We start from the raw sequence: 21409 nt of genomic DNA on the forward strand, positions 1-21409 counted from the left end.
ATTTTTTTACTATGTGCTGACTCTCATACTGCCGCGTATCTTGGTTTCTATACGTTGGCAGAGATAATTGAACTACCATTTTACCCCCTTGGGAACTATACTTACCAACTGTGTAGGGATAACCCCGCTAATCCGAACCCTTGCAAATCGGAAGTCATAATTACCAAGTTATATTCACACACCAACTATGTCTAACAGTGAGGAACAATTCGTTGAGGGCGAGATCTCTGTAGCCCTCACGTGAACCTGGAATGAGCCACATTTCACGGAAGACCAGGAAGATGCTGAAGAACGGTGACCCGTACCGGCTGATATAAAGCATCCAAGGAAACTGACTACCAAAGGGGAACTAAAAACAAACTCAGGAATGGGCCAAAATAAAGAGATAATTACAACCAACAATGACTTAGACACCACCCAACTACCAAACGGAACCATCATGGACCAGGTACTGTCATTGCTCCAAAAGAATAATCGAATCACTACTGCAGTTAGAGAAGAAATTATGCGGGTGTGGTCGAAAATGGAGCATGTGCTATCAAATTTGAATGTTGAACACGAGAGAACCAAAGCGAAACTTGATGCCTTTATAGATAAAAGGGTGAATGAAAATACTACAGCACCCCTTACATATGCCCAAGCTCTGCGGAAGATCCCACCAGATACAACTACCACCAACGGATCATCAGAAGAAGAAAACATTTCTCAAAGAACCTCACCTTGTCCTATTGAAAGCTACAAACAACTCATCGCTAGACTCAAGTGAAGCAGTTAAAACCATTGTGGTTCAGAAGCTTGCTCACGACTTAAAAACAACTAAAATAAAATCCATCAGGAAAACTAGAAACACTGGTGTCCTAATCGAGACTGCAACAAAACAAGAGGCCCAGGCAATCATTTCTAATCCTAGAATTAGTTCCCTCAGTCTAACAGCAGAATACTCCAAGAAGAAAGGCCAATCAATCCTTATTTTTGACTTGGACAGGGAAATTACTCCAGACGGCATCGCTGAAGAAATTTTACACAGGAACATTCGAGACTCAACCCAAGAAAAAAGAGACAAGGATAACATAAAATCAAAATACCGCACCAAGTCGAAGTCTCCTAACCTCAATTGGGTAGTGGAACTCTCTCCACAAGCATGGAACCAACTAAAACTGCAAGACAGGATCTTTATTGGTTGGAGCAGCCACTGCTTCAAGGAACGTGTGGCTGTTCCTAAATGTTTCAGATGCTATCGTTTTGGGCACTCCACCCACATGTGAACACAAACAGGAACCAACCTGTGGGCATTGTTCCCAAAAAGGGCATCATTTATAGCAGTTGCCCAAACAAATCATATGCTGTGGTGGGCGCAAACTGCAAAGCAGTAAAACTGGATGCATCCCATTCAATCAGGGACAGCAACTGTCCTATTTACATCGAAACCAACAACTGAAGACCGACTATGGTAGTGAGGCCTAAACCATTCAACAGCAGTGTTATTAAATTTATTCAACTTAATGCTCAGCGAGCACGTGCAGTAGCGGAGGAAATAAGGAAAAAAGCAGATGAAGAAAACATTGATATATTACTACTGAAAGAATCATACACCCACTCCAAGAAAGTTAGAGGCTATCCTCTCACATATAAAATAATTCAAGCAGATGAAGATACTCCCTAGGCTGACATAGTCGTCCGTAATGACTATGCTGACATAATGGTCACCAAAATCTCTCTTCAGTGTGCCCATGTAATTGGCCCTTAGGTGCCTTCTATTTAATATCACCCTACTGTAGACCCAGTCAAGACGTCGGCCCAGCTATTGGCTACCTAAGAACAGTTACCACTACTCTTCCTAATGCTAAAATCATCCTGGGGCAGATGTTAACTGCCATTCTCCTGATTGGCACAGCCTCACAGCTGACTGACCTGGTTGCCATAATGGGTGGCATTTGGAAGACTTTCTGGCCACCTTACCATTTAACATGATAAACAGGCCCAATAACCTTCCAACATTCTCCAGTACTATGTGGGAGTCTACAATAGACATGACAATTGCCACAAGATCAATCTCGTGGCAGGTCAGTGAAGCCTGGACCACCTCTGACCATAGAGCAATAACATACAGCCTCCAAGAAATATAGAATCAACTCCTACTCTGCACTATGATATCAACCGCCATGCCATCAGCAAAGCCAATTGGGAGCTGTTCACCATCTCTCTCTCTCTCTCTCTCTCTCTCTCTCTCTCCAGTCAAAAATCATGGATCATAACCCTTCTGATATCCTCTCCCTGAATCCTGAGCAGCATCAGAAGCTTGTCACTGACATCACTCTCTCCTGCAATCAATCTATGCCCAAGAAAAAACCTCTTCCAAGTGCTGTTCCATGGTGGTCTCGTGAACTCGAATGCCTATGCTGGACTGTTCATAACAAGAGGAAAGATTTTCAGAGAGCTCGCACTTCTTGGCCAGCTACTGAAGTGGTGGAAGCCCTTTGGGAAGACTACAAGAAGACCAGGAACCAATACACTTCCATGATCAGGTAGTGAAAAAGAACTATATGGGAGTGGCTGGTTACCGCCACTGGTAACTCAGACCCTTGGGGAATGGTGTACAGAGTTACTACCAACAAACTCCCAAGAGGAGAAGTAGTCCATTCTACAATAACACCCCGAGGAATCATGACAATGTCATGAGAACAAACTTTGATACTTTCTCTATCAGCGATGCCGATCAACTCAACAGCAGCAAATCTGTCTAGATAATGACAATTACCAAATTGACTCCGAGGAGGAAGAATTTGATTTTCCTTCTTTAAAGGCGATTATATATAATGATTTTGATGTTCATAAATCTAGCTGGCTTCAGTTTCCTAGTTACATAGATATGACTAGTTGAAGTACCAAGGCTTTTGTGATTACCATTGACCTTAATCAACTTGTTCATTTACTTACCAGAATACTAGACAATCCTAGCCACAAACACCCATTGCTCTTGATCTTTTCCTTGCCAACCCCCTCGACGTGGGCACCTGTACGTGGTGAGGGGGACCTCCCAGTGACGCTGCTGGACTTCCAGACTAGCATCACTGGGATCCAACGCCCACAGCCCAGGTTCCAGGCTTACATCAATGGAATCCGGCGTGTTTGCCGTGCGCTGCGACCCGTGGAAATCCGGAAAGGGGGATCCTGGTGGTTGAGGGGCCCAGCTTCGACACACCACTTTGGCCCCTGCTTCGACAAGACGGGAGGTCCTGGAAGGCCTGGCTAGTAGGCTCGCCTGCGAGGGTCAACCGTGTCGATGCCATGCTCCTACCCTCGTGGTCAGAGGGACAGGATTCAGGCTGGCGGCGGTGCGAGTATGGTGTCTGGGTAGCCCTGGCGTTCCACTCCCGAGGGCATTTATTGCATGCCGGGTAGTGGGCATCCCTTTGGGCTCCATGGTGGGTGGGGAGCCCGGGCACTGAACCACTTAAACTACATGAATCCTGATAAATTCATTTCTTCTGGGGCCCCAACCCTGTCCCTAACTGAAAATTTTACCGTAGACCAAGAGAACGGCACTTCTGCTAAAAGACAGAAAAAGGAGATTATATCAGGTCCTACACCTCGGTTCCTGATAATTCACTCAACTAGTGAGAAGCCTATAGAAAAAATGTCACCCTTCTTTACCAAGAAGGGTTTGGAAGGGTTGGCAGGCTCTCCTAAGTCTGTCAAACGGCTTCGTTCGCGTGACATACTTGTAGAAATCAGAAGTGATATACACTCAGAACAGCTCCTCCGTGCTACATCTATCGGGGGAATGCCTGTCACTATAACCCACCACAAAACACTGAACTCATCCGTGGTGTCATCGTGGAATGGGATCTGATGGATGTAACTGAAGAGGAAATCTGTTCGGAGTGAAAACCACAGGGAGTGACAGCTGTTAAACGTATATCCATGCGTAGGGATGGAAAATTAGTTCCCACTAGAAATATCATCTTAACATTAAATTCACCAACTTTTCCTCGTGAAATCAAAGCTGGCTATATTAACTGCCCAGTGCGTCCGTATATCCCAAATCCGTTACGGTGCTTCAAGTGCCAGAAATACAGACACTCACAGATGGCTTGTCGTGGAACCCTTGTATGCGCTTGGTGTGGCGCAAAGGACACGAAACAACATCATGCTCGGCTGCAAAACCAACCTGCATTAACTGCCAAGAAGAACACCCGGCCTACTCAAGGGCATGCCAAAGGCGGAAACAAGAAAAAGAAATTCAGTGACTTAAGGCAGAGCTGAACATATCTTATCAAGAGGCAAGGAAAACGGTGAAACCTTTAAATATAAATAAACCAACTACGCTCAGAAGGTAGCAGGGAGATGTTCCATCAGAACTCAGACCGAAATGACCATACCACCAAAGGAGTCATTCACTCCTATTGCTCGCTACCTGTTAAGTTCAATAAAACCCACACAAAAGGACCAATCAGCTGCCACTACAATATCTGTACCTCCTAGTGCCCCACCAATTAGAAAATCAGTTTCTGGAGAAAAGAATAAGAAATCTGACGTACATCCTAGTTCTCAGGAAAAAATGGACGTTGAGGAGAAGGAGGTACAGGAAGAAGCAGTCTTGGAACTCTTTACTGAGGAGGATATGGACACGGGGCAGCGTCCATACTTCCCCAGGAAGGATAAATCTAAGACTGACAAAAATAAGCCCTCAGCACCTCGGAAGCCGCCTGAAGGAACCACCAAGCCAAAATAATGGCTAAATTCCTACAAGGAATTGTCTTGGATTCCGGCAAAATGCAGAAGACATCAAGGCACTCCTGCAAAAGCACAAACCATCTTACTTTTGCATACAGGAGACTTACCTAAGGACAAATGATGACCCCAGGATGCATAATGTTACTATCATTCGCAAGGATAGAACTGGGGATGGCCCCGCTCATGGAGGAGTCGCAATCCTTGTGGGCAACCATACCCCTTTTCAGCATATGCAACTTACTACCAGCATAGAGGCAGTAGCAACTCGAATAACAGTGGGGTTTTTACTAACCGTTTGCTCTATATATTTGCCACCTTGCGCTGACATCTGCCAGAAAGACCTTAATGATCTCGTAATGCAGTTGCCTCCCCCTTTCTTACTTCTTGGGGACTTTAATGAACATAACACCCTGTGGGGTAGTGCTAGCATTAATAGAAGGGGACGAGTCATAGAGTGTATGCTCATTGACAGTGACCACTGCCTTCTTAATGTGGGAACAAACACCTTTCTCCACATGCCTACCCATACGTTTTCTGCCATTGATCTTTCTATCAGCTCGCCTTCTCTTCTCTCGTCACTTACTTGGGAGGTAGAAGGGAACCTGTATGGAAGTGATCACTTCTCCGTGATAACCACCTTAATTGCTGGGAGACCTTGTCTTCCTGTCAGGTTACCGCGGTGGAAGTTTGATCAAGCCGACTGGAGTGCCTTTCAACACCTGGCAAAATTTGACAACTCTGCAGTCAGTCAGGAGCCTATCAATGATGCAGTTATGTACATAACAGAAAATATTGTCTATGCAGCTGCAACTACAATTCCAAAAACATCCACACGGTTTCCTCCCTTTCCAAAACCATGGTGGAATCCAGAATGCACAGCAGCTAAAAAGGCTGAAAACAAAGCTTGGGGGATATTTCGACGATATCCTACCACGGTCAACCTATTAGCATTTAAACGTGCACGAGCCAAAGCACGCTACATCCGCCGTCAGAGTCAAAAGGAATCGTGGATCCGTTTCACATCATCCATTACCCAGACGACCAGCACTAAGATGGTCTGGGAAAAAATCCGGAAAATGAAGGGAAAATACACAGCACACCCCTCATCGGTCCTTGAATATAATGGATGTACTATTGCAGACTCTACTGCAATAGCCAATGCTCTTGGGGAAACTTTTTCTAACATCAACTTTACTCCCCAGAGTTTCTGGTCTTAAAGCGCAACACTGAAAAACAGGCCCTTAAATTCACATCGAAGGGTTCTCACCCACACAGAGGGCCATTTAATATCAATGAGCTGAAAACAGCACTTGCTCGTACAAAGGCTACCGCTGTTGGACCAGACAACATCCATTATGAAATGATCAAACATCTTTCACCAGAATCCATGGACCGTGTGCTCTTCCTGTACAACAGAATCTTCCTTGAAGAGCATTTTCCGGATACCTGGGGCAAGGCAACTATTCTTGCTTTTGCTAAGCCAGGAAAGGATCCTAAATGTCCAAAACACTATCGTCCCATTGCTCTGACCAGCTGTCTGTGCAAAATATTGGAGAGGATGGCCAATGCTTGTCTCTTATGGTATTTAGAATCGAACAATCTTCTCTCCCGCTTTCAGTGCGGCTTCCGAAGAAACAGGTCCACACTGGACCACTTAATTAGACTGGAAACATCTATCCAAGATGCTTTCCTAAAAAGAGAACACTTGGTGTCCATCTTCTTTGACATGGAAAAAGCATACGACGCAACTTGGAGATTTGGTATCTTAAAAGACCTTCCCATTTTTATTAAAAATTTTTTATCCTGCCGTTATTTCCAAGTTCATGTAGGATCCTCCCTTTTGCAGCCCTTTTGCCAAGAGGAGGGGGTACCACAAGGACCTGTCTTAAGTGTCACGCTTTTTGCCATTAAAATAAATTCTATTTCTGAACAACTTCCTCCAACTATAAACAGTGCACTCTACGTCGATGACTTCAGCAAATTCTCTCAATCATGCAATATGAGGGTTATTGAGAGACATCTGCAACAAGCTATTGACTGTCTTAACTCCTGGGCCACGGCCAATGGTTTCAGGTTCTCACCGGAGAAGACCGTTTGCGTACATCTTTGTCGCAAACGTAACCTCCACCCTGAGCCTGAATTACGACTTGGACAAAGCACCATTCCAGTTGTATCAGAGGCAATTCCTGGGACTCATTTTTGACAAAAAGCTGACATTTGTCCAACACATTCGTCAGCTACGCACAGTGTACGAGAGGGCTTAACATTCTCCGCTCTCTCTCTTCTACCTATTGGGGTGCAGACCCATGCACTCTCCTACGTCTATACCGTGCACTTGTACGCTCAAAATTAGATTATGGGTCTCAGGTATATGCATCTGCCAGAAATAGTGCTGTTCGTTGGCTTGACCCCATCCGTCATCAAGCCATTCGTATTGCTATTGGTGCATTCAGAACATCACCTGTTCAAAGTCTATGTCGAAGCAAATGAACCATCCTTGTCGCTTTGACGAATGCAGTTGTCTACAATATGCCTTCAAGCTGAAGTCCCTGCCAGACCATCCCACGTGGGCATCCATTTTCGAGCCACGACGGGAAAATCTTTATAACACACGACGGACCGCCAATCGCCCATTCAGCATTCGTGTTCGAGCTACTCAATAAGCTTAACATCTCGGTAGACAAGGTTGCTCGATCACCAAAGGAGCCCCTTCCACCCTGGCATGCACAAACACCAGCATGTGACTTCTCGCTCAAGATTGTGGCGAAGTCTTATACTCCAGCTTCTGTCTACCTTCAGCTCTATTCACAACACTGTGTGGAACATTCTGACTTCTTGCCAGTTTATACAGACGGCTCGAGGTCAGAATCGTATGTGGGATCTGCTGCTGTTTTTCCAGATAACACCATATCGGAGCATTTACACTGCAGAGCTGCATGCTATAGAGTTAGCTCTAGATCACATAAGAAGACACCGTTACCAACGGTGTATTATATATGCCAATTCAGTGAGTGCACTACAGGCTTTATCAGCAGTGTCACGCACTAATCATCCAACCCTGTCCCGAATTCAGCAGATAATATACAGCCTCTATGCAAATCGATTTGATATCCGCTTCTGCTGGACCCCCAGTCACATCGGGATTAGAGGAAATGATTTGGCTGACATTGCAGTCAAATCGGCAGCCCTGACGGATAATCTTGACCTGTTAGTTCCCTATACAGACTACAGGCAAGTGATCCGTAGTAACCTACAATCTCAGTGGCAAGATTCGTGGCATCGACTGATTACTACAAACAAACTATGTCGAATTAAGCCTGTGATCCATCCTTGGCGGTCCAGCTTACGCAGGGATCGCAAAGGTGAAGTTGTTCTTACCCGGCTCCGCATAGGACACTGTCATGTGACACACTCCTTTTTGCTGAGGGCTGATGACCTTCCTATGTGCGAGCAATGCGACACCGTTTTATCCGTCCAACACATTTTATGCGATTGTACCAGTTTTATAAATGCTTGTTTTAGCGTTTTACCCATCTGACTGAGCCATATACACTGAGTCAGATTTTAAATGACAATGTGTCAGCAGTTTTTAAATTTTTAAAATCGATCAATATGTATACACTCATATGAAATATACAATTTGCTTTTATCATTGTACTGATTTTGTGTGTGTGTGTGTGTGTGTGTGTGTGTGGAACTTTAGACGAAGTAACCTCTTTGAAAGTAACCAGTCTAATCTTTTTTTGAATTTTAATCTTTCCATGGCGCACTATAACCTTGCTGTCTTTGTGCCACAAAAAATCAAATCAATCAATCAATCAACCTTGCCAACAAGCCCCCAAAGTATAATCAAAGTTAGTGATCCTCTAGATTTGATTTTGATTTGGTAGTTGTTGGCGCATCGGCTTCTGTGGCCATATTGCACCTCCCAAGGTTTTTTTGCAGTACTTTGATCCAAGCCCGAGGCGGGAATCGAACCCGCGACCTTTGGGTTGCCGGGCAGGCACTTTACCCACTCGGCTAGCCCGGTCGGCGTGATCCTCTAGGCATCTCAGATTACAGCTCCACTGAATCCTCTTGTTTTTGCTGGTATTATGAAAATGCAGAATAGGATGATCTACATGTTTGCAATTCCTGTTTTCATTGGTTGGATTACTGTTTTAAATCTTCTGACCCTAATGTTTGCTCAGATGGTGTCAGAATTATTCTTTTAAGGATAATCTCTTATTCCACATTCCATCCTAAAATATTGTATTTTATAGAAACCTTTTGTTTTCCAATAAATGTGGCAAGGCTGTTCAAATTAAGGCCGCAGCATATCATAATTGGCTTGTATCCAAATCTCCATCTTAATTTTCTGCTTGCACTATCCTGTTTTTAAACAAGAATTGTAAAACAATCATTAATCAATCCAAATTCAATTTTTAATATTCTAAGAATAGAAAACTTGCTTGTCCAAATGGTAGTTAAGCATTGACCTCTTGCCAAAGCTATTGGCCACAGCTTCTGTCCATCTGTATTCCCACTTCTCTTACAATCTGATAGTTATGTTGCATCCTCAGCTAAAGATGAAATTTACTTACTATTAGCTGTTCCAGGTATACTCCACTCATTGTCTTCTGACAGAAGGATATGAATTCTGAACAATCTACATGCCAAGAAAGCAGCTCCAGGTCCTGATGATTTTCTCCTCTTATTTTCAAAACCCACACTGCTAAACTTGATTCTTTTCTGTGTTGCCTTATCACACTTCCTTATTCTGCTGGTGTTTTTAATTCTGCACGGAGTTTTTTCTCAGTCAAGACATTGATTCCCAGCCAGTTTCCAAAACTGGTGACAAATCCCTCTTCCCTCTATCTGCCTGCACTCACCTCTACTCTTTCCAAAGTAATGGAGAAATCCATTTCAAACTATTTCAATCTTCCATCTGTTCAGTGATTATGTATTCTGACTGTGTCTATCCCACTGGTGATGTATTGGCTTATGTCACTCATCTTTGGACCAATTCAATGGAAAAGTTTGGAACTCTTGACATATCTAAGCCTTTTGACTGTTTTTAGTATAAAGGTCTTCTAAACAAAATCCTATCTTGTGGATTGCTAACTGTTTTTTCAGTTGGGTAAACAGTTTTCTCTCTGACCACTCATTGCAAGTAATGGAAGATGGCTCTATCTTCTAACTTCTCTGGTTGGTTGGTTGGTGTCGTGTTCATTTGAAGTCAAATTGAACCATGCGCTGATATCACTGCTTTAGCTAAGTCCACGATCTTTTCGTTATAAAGTTCTCCCTGAAAAGGGGATTCGTCCATGCTTTGCAAAGTCGCCTGAATTGCAGGACAGCTGAAGATGTGTTCCGGAGTAAGCTGTTCTTTCGGACAGTTTCTGCAAAGTTTATAAGTTCTGGTACCATCCACACTAATTTTCATACCTGCCATGTGTCGAGTTCTCAGTCTGGCAATGGACTGTAATGGACTGTCGGGGGAGCCGACCCTCGGGGGAGCCTGTAACCCCTAGAGGGCGCGTCCCCAGGTGGCGGATCGGGGAATGCCTCCCATTGGGTGGTAGAAGGGAAATCAAATACCTTCCGCGGACCAACAGGTAGAAGTCCAACCTCTCTACGGCAATGGCAACCCTTTTTCCAACTTCTCTGGTAGTGTTCATGTTACCCGAGTTTAATTTTTCTCCCATTCTTTTCCTTTAGTATATTATTTACTAACTCAATCCCCTTCATAGTTTTGCCAATGATAATACACACTATGTTCCAATTATTAGTTTGAGAAACCTTGCCCTGGAAAACTGAACTTCTTACACCACTAATTCCTTAAATGCTGTTCTCCAGTGGCATGAAGAAAACTCTTCAATCCTAAAAGCCAGTCCTGTTGTATTTCTCACAAAAGTTTACTGTTTCTGTGCTCATCTTTTATTACTCTGACCTTCTAGAGAAAATCGTATCTCTGTTAGGGATTTGTGATTTTCTGTAGGGATCAGTAGGAGCCAGTAGGGACCCAGTTCATTCTGATGGATGATAATGTTCTTCCTTTTGGAGTGCAGCTGATGGAGGACTTTCTTCTGAGTGAGAATCCTGTTCTGTTGAGCTCATATAGGATTCTCAGTAAGAGGAAAATTTCAGTGACTACATTATAAGTATTGCCTGGCTCTGAGGATTAATCATATCCATATTAATGTGTACAATCTTATTTGCTGGATACTTATTTTTTGATATGCATGAGCTAATTTTCATATTTCTGAAATGTTCTCTACCCATAAGTTCCTGCATAATATATTTTTATACCAAATTTAATTATCAATTATAGCACTTCTGCTAGTTAACTTTTATTCACCAGTGTAATTCTAAATGTTTCAGAATTACAGTGGTGGATAATGAAAAGATGCTACCTGTTTATTCTGAGGAACAAAATAAAAAGCAGAACTTGGAACTGTTTAAAAAAAAAAAAAAAAAATTGAAGAAATGTACAGTTAGCAAAGAAAACATTCTTGTAACAGAAAATTTGAGCAGAACAACAAAATAATATTTTATTAGTCCTAATATGTGATTCTTGTCATCATAATTTATATTAATTTTTATAAACAAGAGTTTATATTTTAATTATGACAATTTTTTAAAAGCTAGTATTGGCAAGTATTTAATAATAGCAAGAAAGCAAGCTTCCTTACCCAATACTAATAACAGTAATTAGCTTTCACAAAGTCAAATCTCAAATTCTGAGATATGACATGAAAATATTATGAAAAAGTACGTTAAGAATGCTGATAGAAGCGATCTGTATTATGTCACATCATGAATATCATTGGTTGAGAAGTGCAACTCAACTGAAATGACCTAAACATCGAATGTAGAACTTTCTAAAGTGGGTTATATCACAACACAAAGTGACATCACATTACAAAAGGGTTTGCTGAATTTTTGCATCACATCAGTATTGCCTTCATTCTGGTTTCTTTTCACTGTATTTGTGAATTTATTTATTAATACATTAAAAATTCTCATGCTTTGGTGGCTGGGCTTCAAACACTTTCTCTTTGAAATCTGATAAATATAGTCAATTTCAGGTGGCCTTGGCTAAGCATGAGTTAAGTATACTTCATATCTTCCCTATCTTACTCTGGTTTATCTATTATTTTGCATGAAATAGAGGATTACATTTACTATTAACTTAATGATGAGGAACAAAATGAGTGAGGGTATTGATTATTTTTGGCCCTGCTGGTGTCTGTTAAAAGTTTGGAAGGTGCCTAACATAATGAATTTTGTTACATTAGGGGATTGTGCACTTTAATTCACTTTAAATTTGTACAATTTTATCAATTAACCAACTTATCCTATATATGGTATTCATTCTTAATTTGGCTAAGTTGTCTTTTTAAGGCAACTTAACAAAATTAAAGATGAATAATGGATAAATTGGCTAAAGTGAAGTGGGACAAGCTGCCAACTAAATAGGTTTTTGTTGAAATTCACATGAGGTGATGAAGAATGATAGATTTTCACCCAGTGAGATTCATGTGATAGTGCAATTAAAGTACTCTTAGCATAAGTTGGTTCTAATTATTCATTTGTCCATTTTTGTTGTTATAGGTTTATTTTTTGTTACATATTTTATAGGATGTTTAATTCATTATGAAAAAGAAAAGGACTATTTCCAGTTTTTTTTTCTATAAATAGTTATTTTCAGAAATTTGAATTTCTTATTTCTTGTAGATCGAAGGACAAGCGCCATGCCTACAATAGTTGTTGCATCACGTTCTGAAACCTATATTAGGACTAGAGAAATGAGCACTACTCTAATCATTATAATTGGAATGGTTATCTTGGGTATCTTTACTGTTACTGTTGGTATGATTGTAATGAGGATATGTCAGCATTGGAGAAGACCACCAACATTGGACAGGGAACCTTTGAGAACAATTAGCGGAAATATTGGTAAATTAAATAAATTTATTTGCAAAAACTTATTTTCTAAAAAGATTTATTTTGGTTACCTGTTAGATTGTTAATAGCTGATTATAAGCTAAAGTCAACTTCATTATGAATAATTTTAAAATGGGTATTAATTTTATTCCTTCCCCCACCCCCATCTGTTTGTTATGGATGTTCATTGTATCAACAAACTGGCAATGAATATCTTAAATTTTTGCCTGTAACTGTTTAATATATATTTTAAAATTAATATGTTGCTCAAGTTTTGTGATTTTAATTTCCTTTTTGGACTTGGCAATAAAATCAAATGGATGGTAATAAGATTTGGCCAGGAAACAGAAGAGATGGTAAATTACATTATTAAATGGTTATGTATAATTTGCATTAATACTTTTACTGCTGATGCCAAATTGTGGCAGTTTTTGTTAAAAGCTGCTGTTCGATCAATGCCAATTGATACTTTCTGTATGATCATTTTTTAAAGCAAATTATCACAGTTTTTGAATTTTTTAGTACAGATTGTGTTTAGTATAAAATGGATGTTACAAGCAAGCGACCAAATTGAGAGTTGTTAACAAAACATTTTTAGCAAGTTTTTTTTTTTTTTTTATATATTCTTGGAAATGGACAGCTTGCCTAAGGACTGGGCTATTTCCTGCAAGTTTTGTTTTTTACAATTGTATTATAATTGTCAGACATTATTGTAGGAGAAGTAGGAGCATTATTCCATTTTATAAGTGAAGAAACTTATTCATTTTTCATTCAGAGTGTTCTTTGCCACTTATTTTATTGGTTGCTTATATCATCATTACAGAACTTCTAGAAAATAACATGCTGCAGTTTATGAAATAGCTTGCATAAACAGGAAAAACTGAAAAAGATAAATTCTAGTATTGTAATGCTCTAGCAAAAGATACATGGAAAGACAAATCAGATATTTACTATTAGAATTCTTCATCTTTCAGGAGGAAAAAAGCAGAAAAGTTTTACCGAGAGTAAAACCATTGTCTCTCGGTTATATATGTGTATAATATATAAGCTGCCCATACATAAGTAATTGTTTAAAAATGAACAAAAATTAACATTAAAAACAAAGCATTTTGCACTGATATGCTTTTCCCAACTATAAAAACTTGTATGGTGAAACCCTCTTATCCAACATGATCAGGTCCACTAGTTGGTCAGTTAATCAGTCAGTCAAAGTGGGGAATCATAAAATATACACATACCTTAATTTTATTTTGACGTAAGATATGTACATACATATATTGTAGGGTTTTGTAGTTAATTTAGGGTTTTGAAATAACTTTTTGCAAACTACATTTACATTTGAATAAAAAAAAAAGTCAAATGACTTTTTTTTTTTTTATTCAAATGCAAATGTAGTTGATGTTATTTGACATCAAAACCTCTATGTAAATGAAATATGACATTTTTCAGCATAGTCCCTCTCTTCCAGGCAGTTTCTAGGGCTCTTTTAGCTACTCCACGGGAAGGTTTTGGCTCTAGATTTAATTCATTCTGTCTTCATATTTAAATCCATCTTTCTTTCATGGTACGTATAATCTCTGCATCATCTATAATTTCATTTTCCGCAGATCATCACCAATTTGTTGGAAAACTTTATTGAATATGTTGACTTCTTGCTGTAAATCTTCACATCAGTTTTTTTCAGCACTTCAATTAATGTTGTCAACCTCGTGCCAATTTTTCTCCACGATTTAACATTAGTAGCGGCATATGATGCAAGAAAGAAAGCTTATGCAGCATCAGCCAAAAAAAAAAACTTCCACTTCACCCCTTCGTTCGTTTGAAATACCTGTCCAGCTGAGCCTTAAATTTATTTAGGCTATCCACTTCCACAACAAGGGATGGAAGTCTGTTCCACCAGCCAACCACCCGCTGGCTAAAGGCAAATTTCCACACATCTAGCCTACATCTGTCTTTCCTCAATTTTAATTTATGCCCTCTCAGGTGATTATTCTGAGCAAGAGGCAGATTCCCATCAGCATTGAGCATGCTCAAACCATTCATATACACCTCTATCAGATCACCTCTCCGGTGCCTAGTCTCCAGACACTGTAATTTGCAAAACTTAAGCCTTTCTTCGTAAGAGAAACCCTTTGTTCCATTCACTAATCTTGTTGCCTTCTCTGTACTCGTTCCAACAGCTCTCCATCCTTCTTGAATTGAGGCCTCCAGACCTGTACAGTACTCAAGGTGTGGCCTGACCATTGCCTTATACAAAGGAATAATCACCTCCTTATCCCGGCTAGAAAAATTCCTATATATCATTAATAAAACACCATGAGCTACTCCTGCAGCCCGTCTGCACTACTCAGAGAACTTCATATCTGCCTGCACAATTACCCCCAGGTCCTTTTCATTCTCTACCACTGTCAGTGTAGTACAACAGAGTCGATATGTTGCCATGCGGTTGCTGTTTCCCATATGTAGTACTTTACATTTGTCAATGTTAAACTTCATTTCCCACCTCTCAGCCCATCTGCTCAACCTTTCCAGATCCTGTTGCAGCAGCATAGCGTCAGTAGTGTCCTTAACAACCCTGCCAACCTTTGTATCGTCTGCAAACTTGGACATTAAGCTTGATATACCATCATCAGTATTATTTATAAATACAGAAAACAATGGATCCAACACTGAACCCTGAGGGACTCCACTAATAACATTAGTTCACGATGAGCGGTGTCCATTGATTACCACTCTGTCTTCTCCCCCTCAACCACTCCTTTATCCATAGCAGCAATTTGCCTCCAATGCCACACTGCTCCAATTTATGCAGCAGTCTTCCATGTGCAACAGTATCAAAAGCCTTTCTAAGATCCAAGTATGTAATATCAAAGTTATTCCCTGCATCCAGTTCTTTTGTGACTGCATCATAGTATCCAATCAAATTGGTCAGGCAAGACTTCCCCTTAACAAAACCATGCTGTGTCCGAGCTATACCTGAAGTCTTGTCTAGATGATCCTGCAGGGCTTCTTTAACCAGTGCCTCCATTAATTTCCCTAGAACAGAAGTTAAATTAACAGGTCTATAATTACTTGTGTCAGCCTTTGATCATCCTTTGTGAATTGGGGTCAAATTTGCATATCTCCAGTCTATGGGTATCTCCCCTGAGTCCAAGGAAGCTCTTATAATTATGGCTAAGGGTTTGCTTACTTCCTCTGCTGCCTCCCTCAATAACTGGATAGATCCCATCCACCCCAGGTGCCTTTCTTGTGTTTATCTTCAACAATTTCTCCTCCACTTTACTCTCAGTTATTACAAGATTATCTAGCTTACTGCCAGAGTTGAATACACCTCTGGCATTCCCCTTGCTGAATAACTCATGTGTGAATGTCGATGCAAAATATTCATTTAGTTTGTTAGCTACCTGAGCAGGATCAACAGTTGAACCATCAATATCAAGTGGACCAATCTGATTCATCCCCTTCCTTCTAGCGTTTACATAAGTAAAGAATTCTTTGCTGTTTTTCTTTGTATCCCTTGCCAAAGATTTCTCGTAATCTGCCTTTGCCTGCCTAACCTCCTTTGTAACTTGGTTACAGATCAACTTATATTTATCATAGGCTTCTCTGTCACGTGTTAATTTATATGTATCCCATGCATTTTTCTTCTCTGCCATATGTCTCATTAGTTCATCTGACATCCATTTTGGCCTAAACCTTGAACAATATTTCTTAGTTGGTATGTAAAACCTAGTAGCTTCCAAGATAAGTTCTTTAAATGCTTCCCATTTTGAATTTGCTGTTGGTAACATCATCAGTTGGTCCCACTGTATAGAATTTAAATACTGTCTCAGACCATCGTAGTTGCCTTTATGAAAGCAATAACCCTTCCCTTTACCCCTGATGGTAGTTACCTCTTTGAGTAAATCCCACTTCAGCACACTGTGATCACTGCCACCTAGTGGTTCCTTTATCTGCAGATTCTTAATGCATGAAGAATCACTGCTGATAATCAAATCAAGAGTATTCCTCCCTCTAGTTGCCTCCCGAACATCCTGATGTAGAAAACAATCATCCAATAAATCCAAAAGCCTTGCTAGTGTGTGAGTTGTTGTTGTTGTTATTTGGTTTTTTAGGAGCATTAGCAACTAAGGCCATATTGCTCCGGTGCGGTGGTCATTCCCTGACCTTTCCGCATGTTCCGTATTTGGTGGTGATGGGCTCGAACCCCGGTCTAATCAAGAAGGGTGTGCTACGCACTGCTGCTCCTTCCCACCTGGCTACGGAGGCGCCTAGTGTGTGAGTGACCAACCCACAAATTCCAGTCAATATCTGGGAAATTAAAATCCCCCATTATAAGACTCTGATTTACTGGCCCACTCTATTTCCCTGTACACTTTCTTATTATACTCATCAGAGTCATTAGGCCTATAGCACACTCCTACTCTCAATTTTGATCTCCCAATGTCACACCAAACTAACTCAACACTGCACTATCCAGCGATGTCGACTGGCTTAACTTTCCTGGATTTTATGTGTTTCTTAACTAATAGCATAACCCCTCCTCCCTTCCTATCCTGTCTATCCTTTCTGTAGACGTTGTACTCCCCAAATTCCAGGTCTGCATTCCTTATATCTGTGTGACACCATGTCTCTGATATCCCAACAATATCTGCCTTTGATGCTTTGAGCAATATCTCAAATTCATCAAATATATTTACCAAACTCCTAGCATTGGTGTACATGCAAGTATACATGCACCTGTTCTTTTTCTTAGCTACCCTAACACAACCCATGTGTTTACTTGTACCGCAGTGACTCCCAGCAGTCTCTGAAATATCCTGCATCTTATTTTCCAGGCTTCTGCTCATTCCAATAGAAGCAGTGCAAGGACTAATAGATTACTGCTAATCTATTAGTCCTTGTATTCCCCCAATCTAGCAGTTTCCGACCCACCTAACACTTCCTTGATTGCATCACAAATATTCTTGCACCCTTTCTATTTAAGTGTATCCTATCCCTGTAGAAGGAGTCCCTTCTGTTAACAAGTACAGACCAGGCTGAAAAAAATTCTACCCCTTGAGCCTTGCACAATCTTTCCAGGGCCGAATTGATCGACAAGGCTCTCATCATATAGTCCCTCCTATCGTGTCTGGGCAGAATTGCAGACACTTTCAGTAAATACTGAACACTTTTAGACACCTTTAGTAAATTCTGAACTTGGCATTCATTTCATGCTAGTGCTATATTTTAAACACATCTTTGATTTTCATAACATTTAACTATTCTCTAAGACTTAAATTTTTTCCAAAATTTAACCTAAATTTTTGCCTATATTATCAGTTTATACATTCTAGAATCCCCTCGATCCATACTCTGAATGAAATGTTGCATTTGGTGGTAAAAACATGGAAATGCAATGAACTCAGAGAAACATTTCTCTAAGTTCATCGCATTTGGGATGTGAGGAAGCATTATTTCACTTTCTTCTATTTCTTTACAGCAGGATTTCTTTGCTTATATAAACTCTAAAAGGAAGGGAACGAATCTGATTGGTCCATTTGATATTGATGGTTCAACTGTTGATGATCCTGCTCAGATAGCTGATAATCTGAATGAGTATTTTGCATCTAAATTCACACATGAGGAGTTAAGGGAGGAAAATGTCAGAAGTTTATCAAACTGCAACAGGGTGCTTAATGATTTTGTAATAACTGAGAGCAAAGTGGAGGATAAATTGTTGAAGTTAAACATGAGAAAGGCACCTGGGGTGGAATGTGATCTATCCAGTTATATTAAAGGTGACAACTAAGCAAACCCTTAGTCATAATTATGAGAGCACCCTTGGGCTCAGGGGAAGTCCCCACAGATTGTAGATATGCAAAAGTACCCCAGTTCACAAAGGGGATCTAAGGGTGACACGAGTAATTAGACCAGTTAGTTTAACTTCTGTTCTGGGAAAAATAATGGAGTCACTGGTTAAAGATGCATTGCAGGATCATCTAGACAAGACTGCAGCAATAATTCAGACACAGCATGTGTTTGTTAAGGGAAAGTCTTGTCTGACAAACTTGATTGGATACTGTGTGGTTACAAAGGAACCAGATGCAAAAAATTAATTTTGATATCATATATTTCGATTTCAGGAATTCTTTGACACTGTTGTGCATGGAAGATTACTGTACAAATTGGAGTAGTATGGTATTAAGGATAGGTTGCTACAATGGATAGAAGGGTGGTTGAGTGGAAGAAGGCAGAGTGGTAATCAATGGATGCTGCTCTTTGCAGAATAATGCTATTAATGGAGTCCACACAGGGTTTGCTGTTGGGTCCACTGTTGTTTTGTATATTTATCAATGATATTCATGAAGGTATATATCAAGCTTAGTTCAAAAGTTTGCAGATGATATGAAGGTTGGCAGGGTTGTTAATTAGCATTAGCATTAGTAGAGGCATTTGATGCAAGAAAGCAAGCTTATGCAGCATCAGCCAAAAAAATAATAATAAATAAATAAAAAATAACCACTTCCACTTCACCCCTCTGTTCGTTCGAAATACCTGTCCAGCTGAGCCTTAAACTTATTTAGGCTATCAACTTCCACGACAAGGATGGAAGTCTGTACCACCCACTGGCTAAAGGCAAATTTCCTCACGTCTATCCTACATCTGTCTTTCCTCAATTTGAATTTGTGCCCTCTCAGGTGATTATTCTGAGCAAGAGGAAGAATCCCATCAGCATTGATCATGCTCAAACCATTCAAGGCTTTTATCACTTCTATCAGATCACCTCGCTGGTGCCTAGTCTCCAGACACTGTAATTTGCAAGATTTAAGCCTTTCTTCGTAAGAGCACCCCTTTGTTCCATTCACCAATCTTGTTGCCCTTCTCTGTACTCGTTCCAGCATCTCTACATCCTTCTTGAAATGAAGCCTCCAGACCTGTATACAGTACTCTAGGTGTGGCCTGACCATTGCCTTATACAAGGGAATAATCACCTCCTTATCCCTGCTAGAAAAATTCCTATAAATCATCGACAATAAACCATGAGCTACTCTTGCAGCCCGTCTGCACTGCTCAGAATACTTCATATCTGCCTGCACAACCACCCCCAGGTCCCTTTCATTCTCTACCACTGTCAGTGTAGTACCACAGAGTTGATACATTGTTCTGGGGTTGCTGTTTCCCCATGTGTAGTACTTTACATTTATCAATGTTAAACTTCATTTGCCACCTCTCAGCCCATCTGCTCAACCTTTCCAGATCCTGTTGCAGTAGCATAGTGTCAGTAGTGTCCAAGAAAAATTCCTGTATGAAGGTATATCAAGCTTATTTTTTTCTTGCCAGGATAAGGAGGTGATTATCCTCTTGTATAAGGCAATGGTCAAGCCACACCTTGAATACTGTATACAAGTCTGGAGGCCTAATTTTATAAAGGATGTAGAGCTACTGGGATGAGTACAGAGAAGGGCAATGAGATTAGTGAATGCAACAAAGGATTGTTCTTAAGAAGAAAGGCCTTAGTTTTGCAAATTACAGTGTCTGGAGATTAGTCACCTCTGCGGTGATCTGATTGAGGTGTATAAAGCCTTGAATAGTTTGAGCATGCTCAATGCTGATGAGATTCTTCCTCTTGCTCAGAATAATCACCTGAGATGGCATAAATTCAAATTGAGGAAAGACAGTTGTGGGATAGATGTGCAGAAGTTTGGCTTTAGTCAGCGGGTGGTTGATTGCTTGAACAAACTTCCATCTGTCATTGTAGAAGTTGTTAGCTTAAATAGATTCAAGTCAGAAGTAGACAAACATTTGGAGTGAGTGGATGGGTGAAATGAGAAGGGGTTTTGTTTTTTGTTTTTTTTTTTTGGTTGATGCTATATTAGCTTGCTTTCTTGCATCATGTGCCTTTACTAATGCTAGTCTCCCAATAAAACTTGCTCTCTTGTTCAACGAGAGCTGCCTGCATTTGACTATTCTTTTCTGGTACCCAAATCATCTATGTTAAGCAATCCAATCTGATTCATCCCTTTCCTTCTAGAGTTTACATAAGTAAAGAACTCCTTGCTGTTTTTCTTTGCATCCTTTGCCAAAGATTTCTCATCTGCCATTGCCTGCCTAACCTCCTTTGTGACTTGATTACAGACTAGTTTATACCTGCCATAGGCTTCTGTGCATTTATATGCATCCCATACATTCTTCTCTGCCACTAGCCTCATTAAGTCATCTGACATCCATTTAGGCCTAAACCTTGAACAGTATTTCTTAGTTGGAATGAAAAGCCTAGTAGCCTCCAAAATTAAGTCCCTGAAGGCTTCCCATTTAGAATTCACTGTTGGCAACACCATCAGTTTATCCCACTGTACAGAATTTAAAAATTGTCTGAGACCTCTGTAGTCACCTTTACGAAAGCAAAAGCTTTTCCCTTTAGCCTTGATGGTAGTTACAGCTTTAAATAATTCCCACATCAATACATTGTGATCACTACTGATAATCAGATCAAGAGTATTACTCCCTCTGGTTGCCTCTCGAACATGTTGCTGTAGAAAACAGTCATTCAATAAATCCCCAAAAGTCTTGCTAGTTTGCAAGTGACCAACCCACAAGTTCCAGTCCAATATCTGGAAAGTTAAAATCTTCCATTATAAGACATTCTGATTTACTGGCCCACTTTTTATTTTTCTGCACAATTGCTCATTATACTCATCAGATTCATTAGACCTATAACACACACCTACTCATTTTTCCTTTCCCAGTGCTTATTTCACAC

General features: G+C 40.4%; 1 protein-coding gene across 2 annotated transcripts in view; it reads left to right on the forward strand.

The window, feature by feature from the left end:
- Positions 1–21409, forward strand: part of LOC150082916 (uncharacterized) — a 159200-nt gene that overhangs the window by 134296 nt on the left and 3495 nt on the right. For both annotated transcript variants that reach the window (XM_090376910.1, XM_090376911.1), the window contains one exon: positions 12457–12678. In XM_090376910.1, the coding sequence (XP_090233036.1) occupies positions 12457–12678 (222 nt within the window). The remainder of the gene's footprint in view (positions 1–12456; positions 12679–21409) is intronic.

The sequence above is a fragment of the Mastigoproctus giganteus genome, chromosome 7, assembly GCF_048544385.1.
Source record: "Mastigoproctus giganteus isolate SK-2022 chromosome 7, ASM4854438v1, whole genome shotgun sequence".
NCBI classification, from domain to species: domain Eukaryota; kingdom Metazoa; phylum Arthropoda; class Arachnida; order Uropygi; family Thelyphonidae; genus Mastigoproctus; species Mastigoproctus giganteus.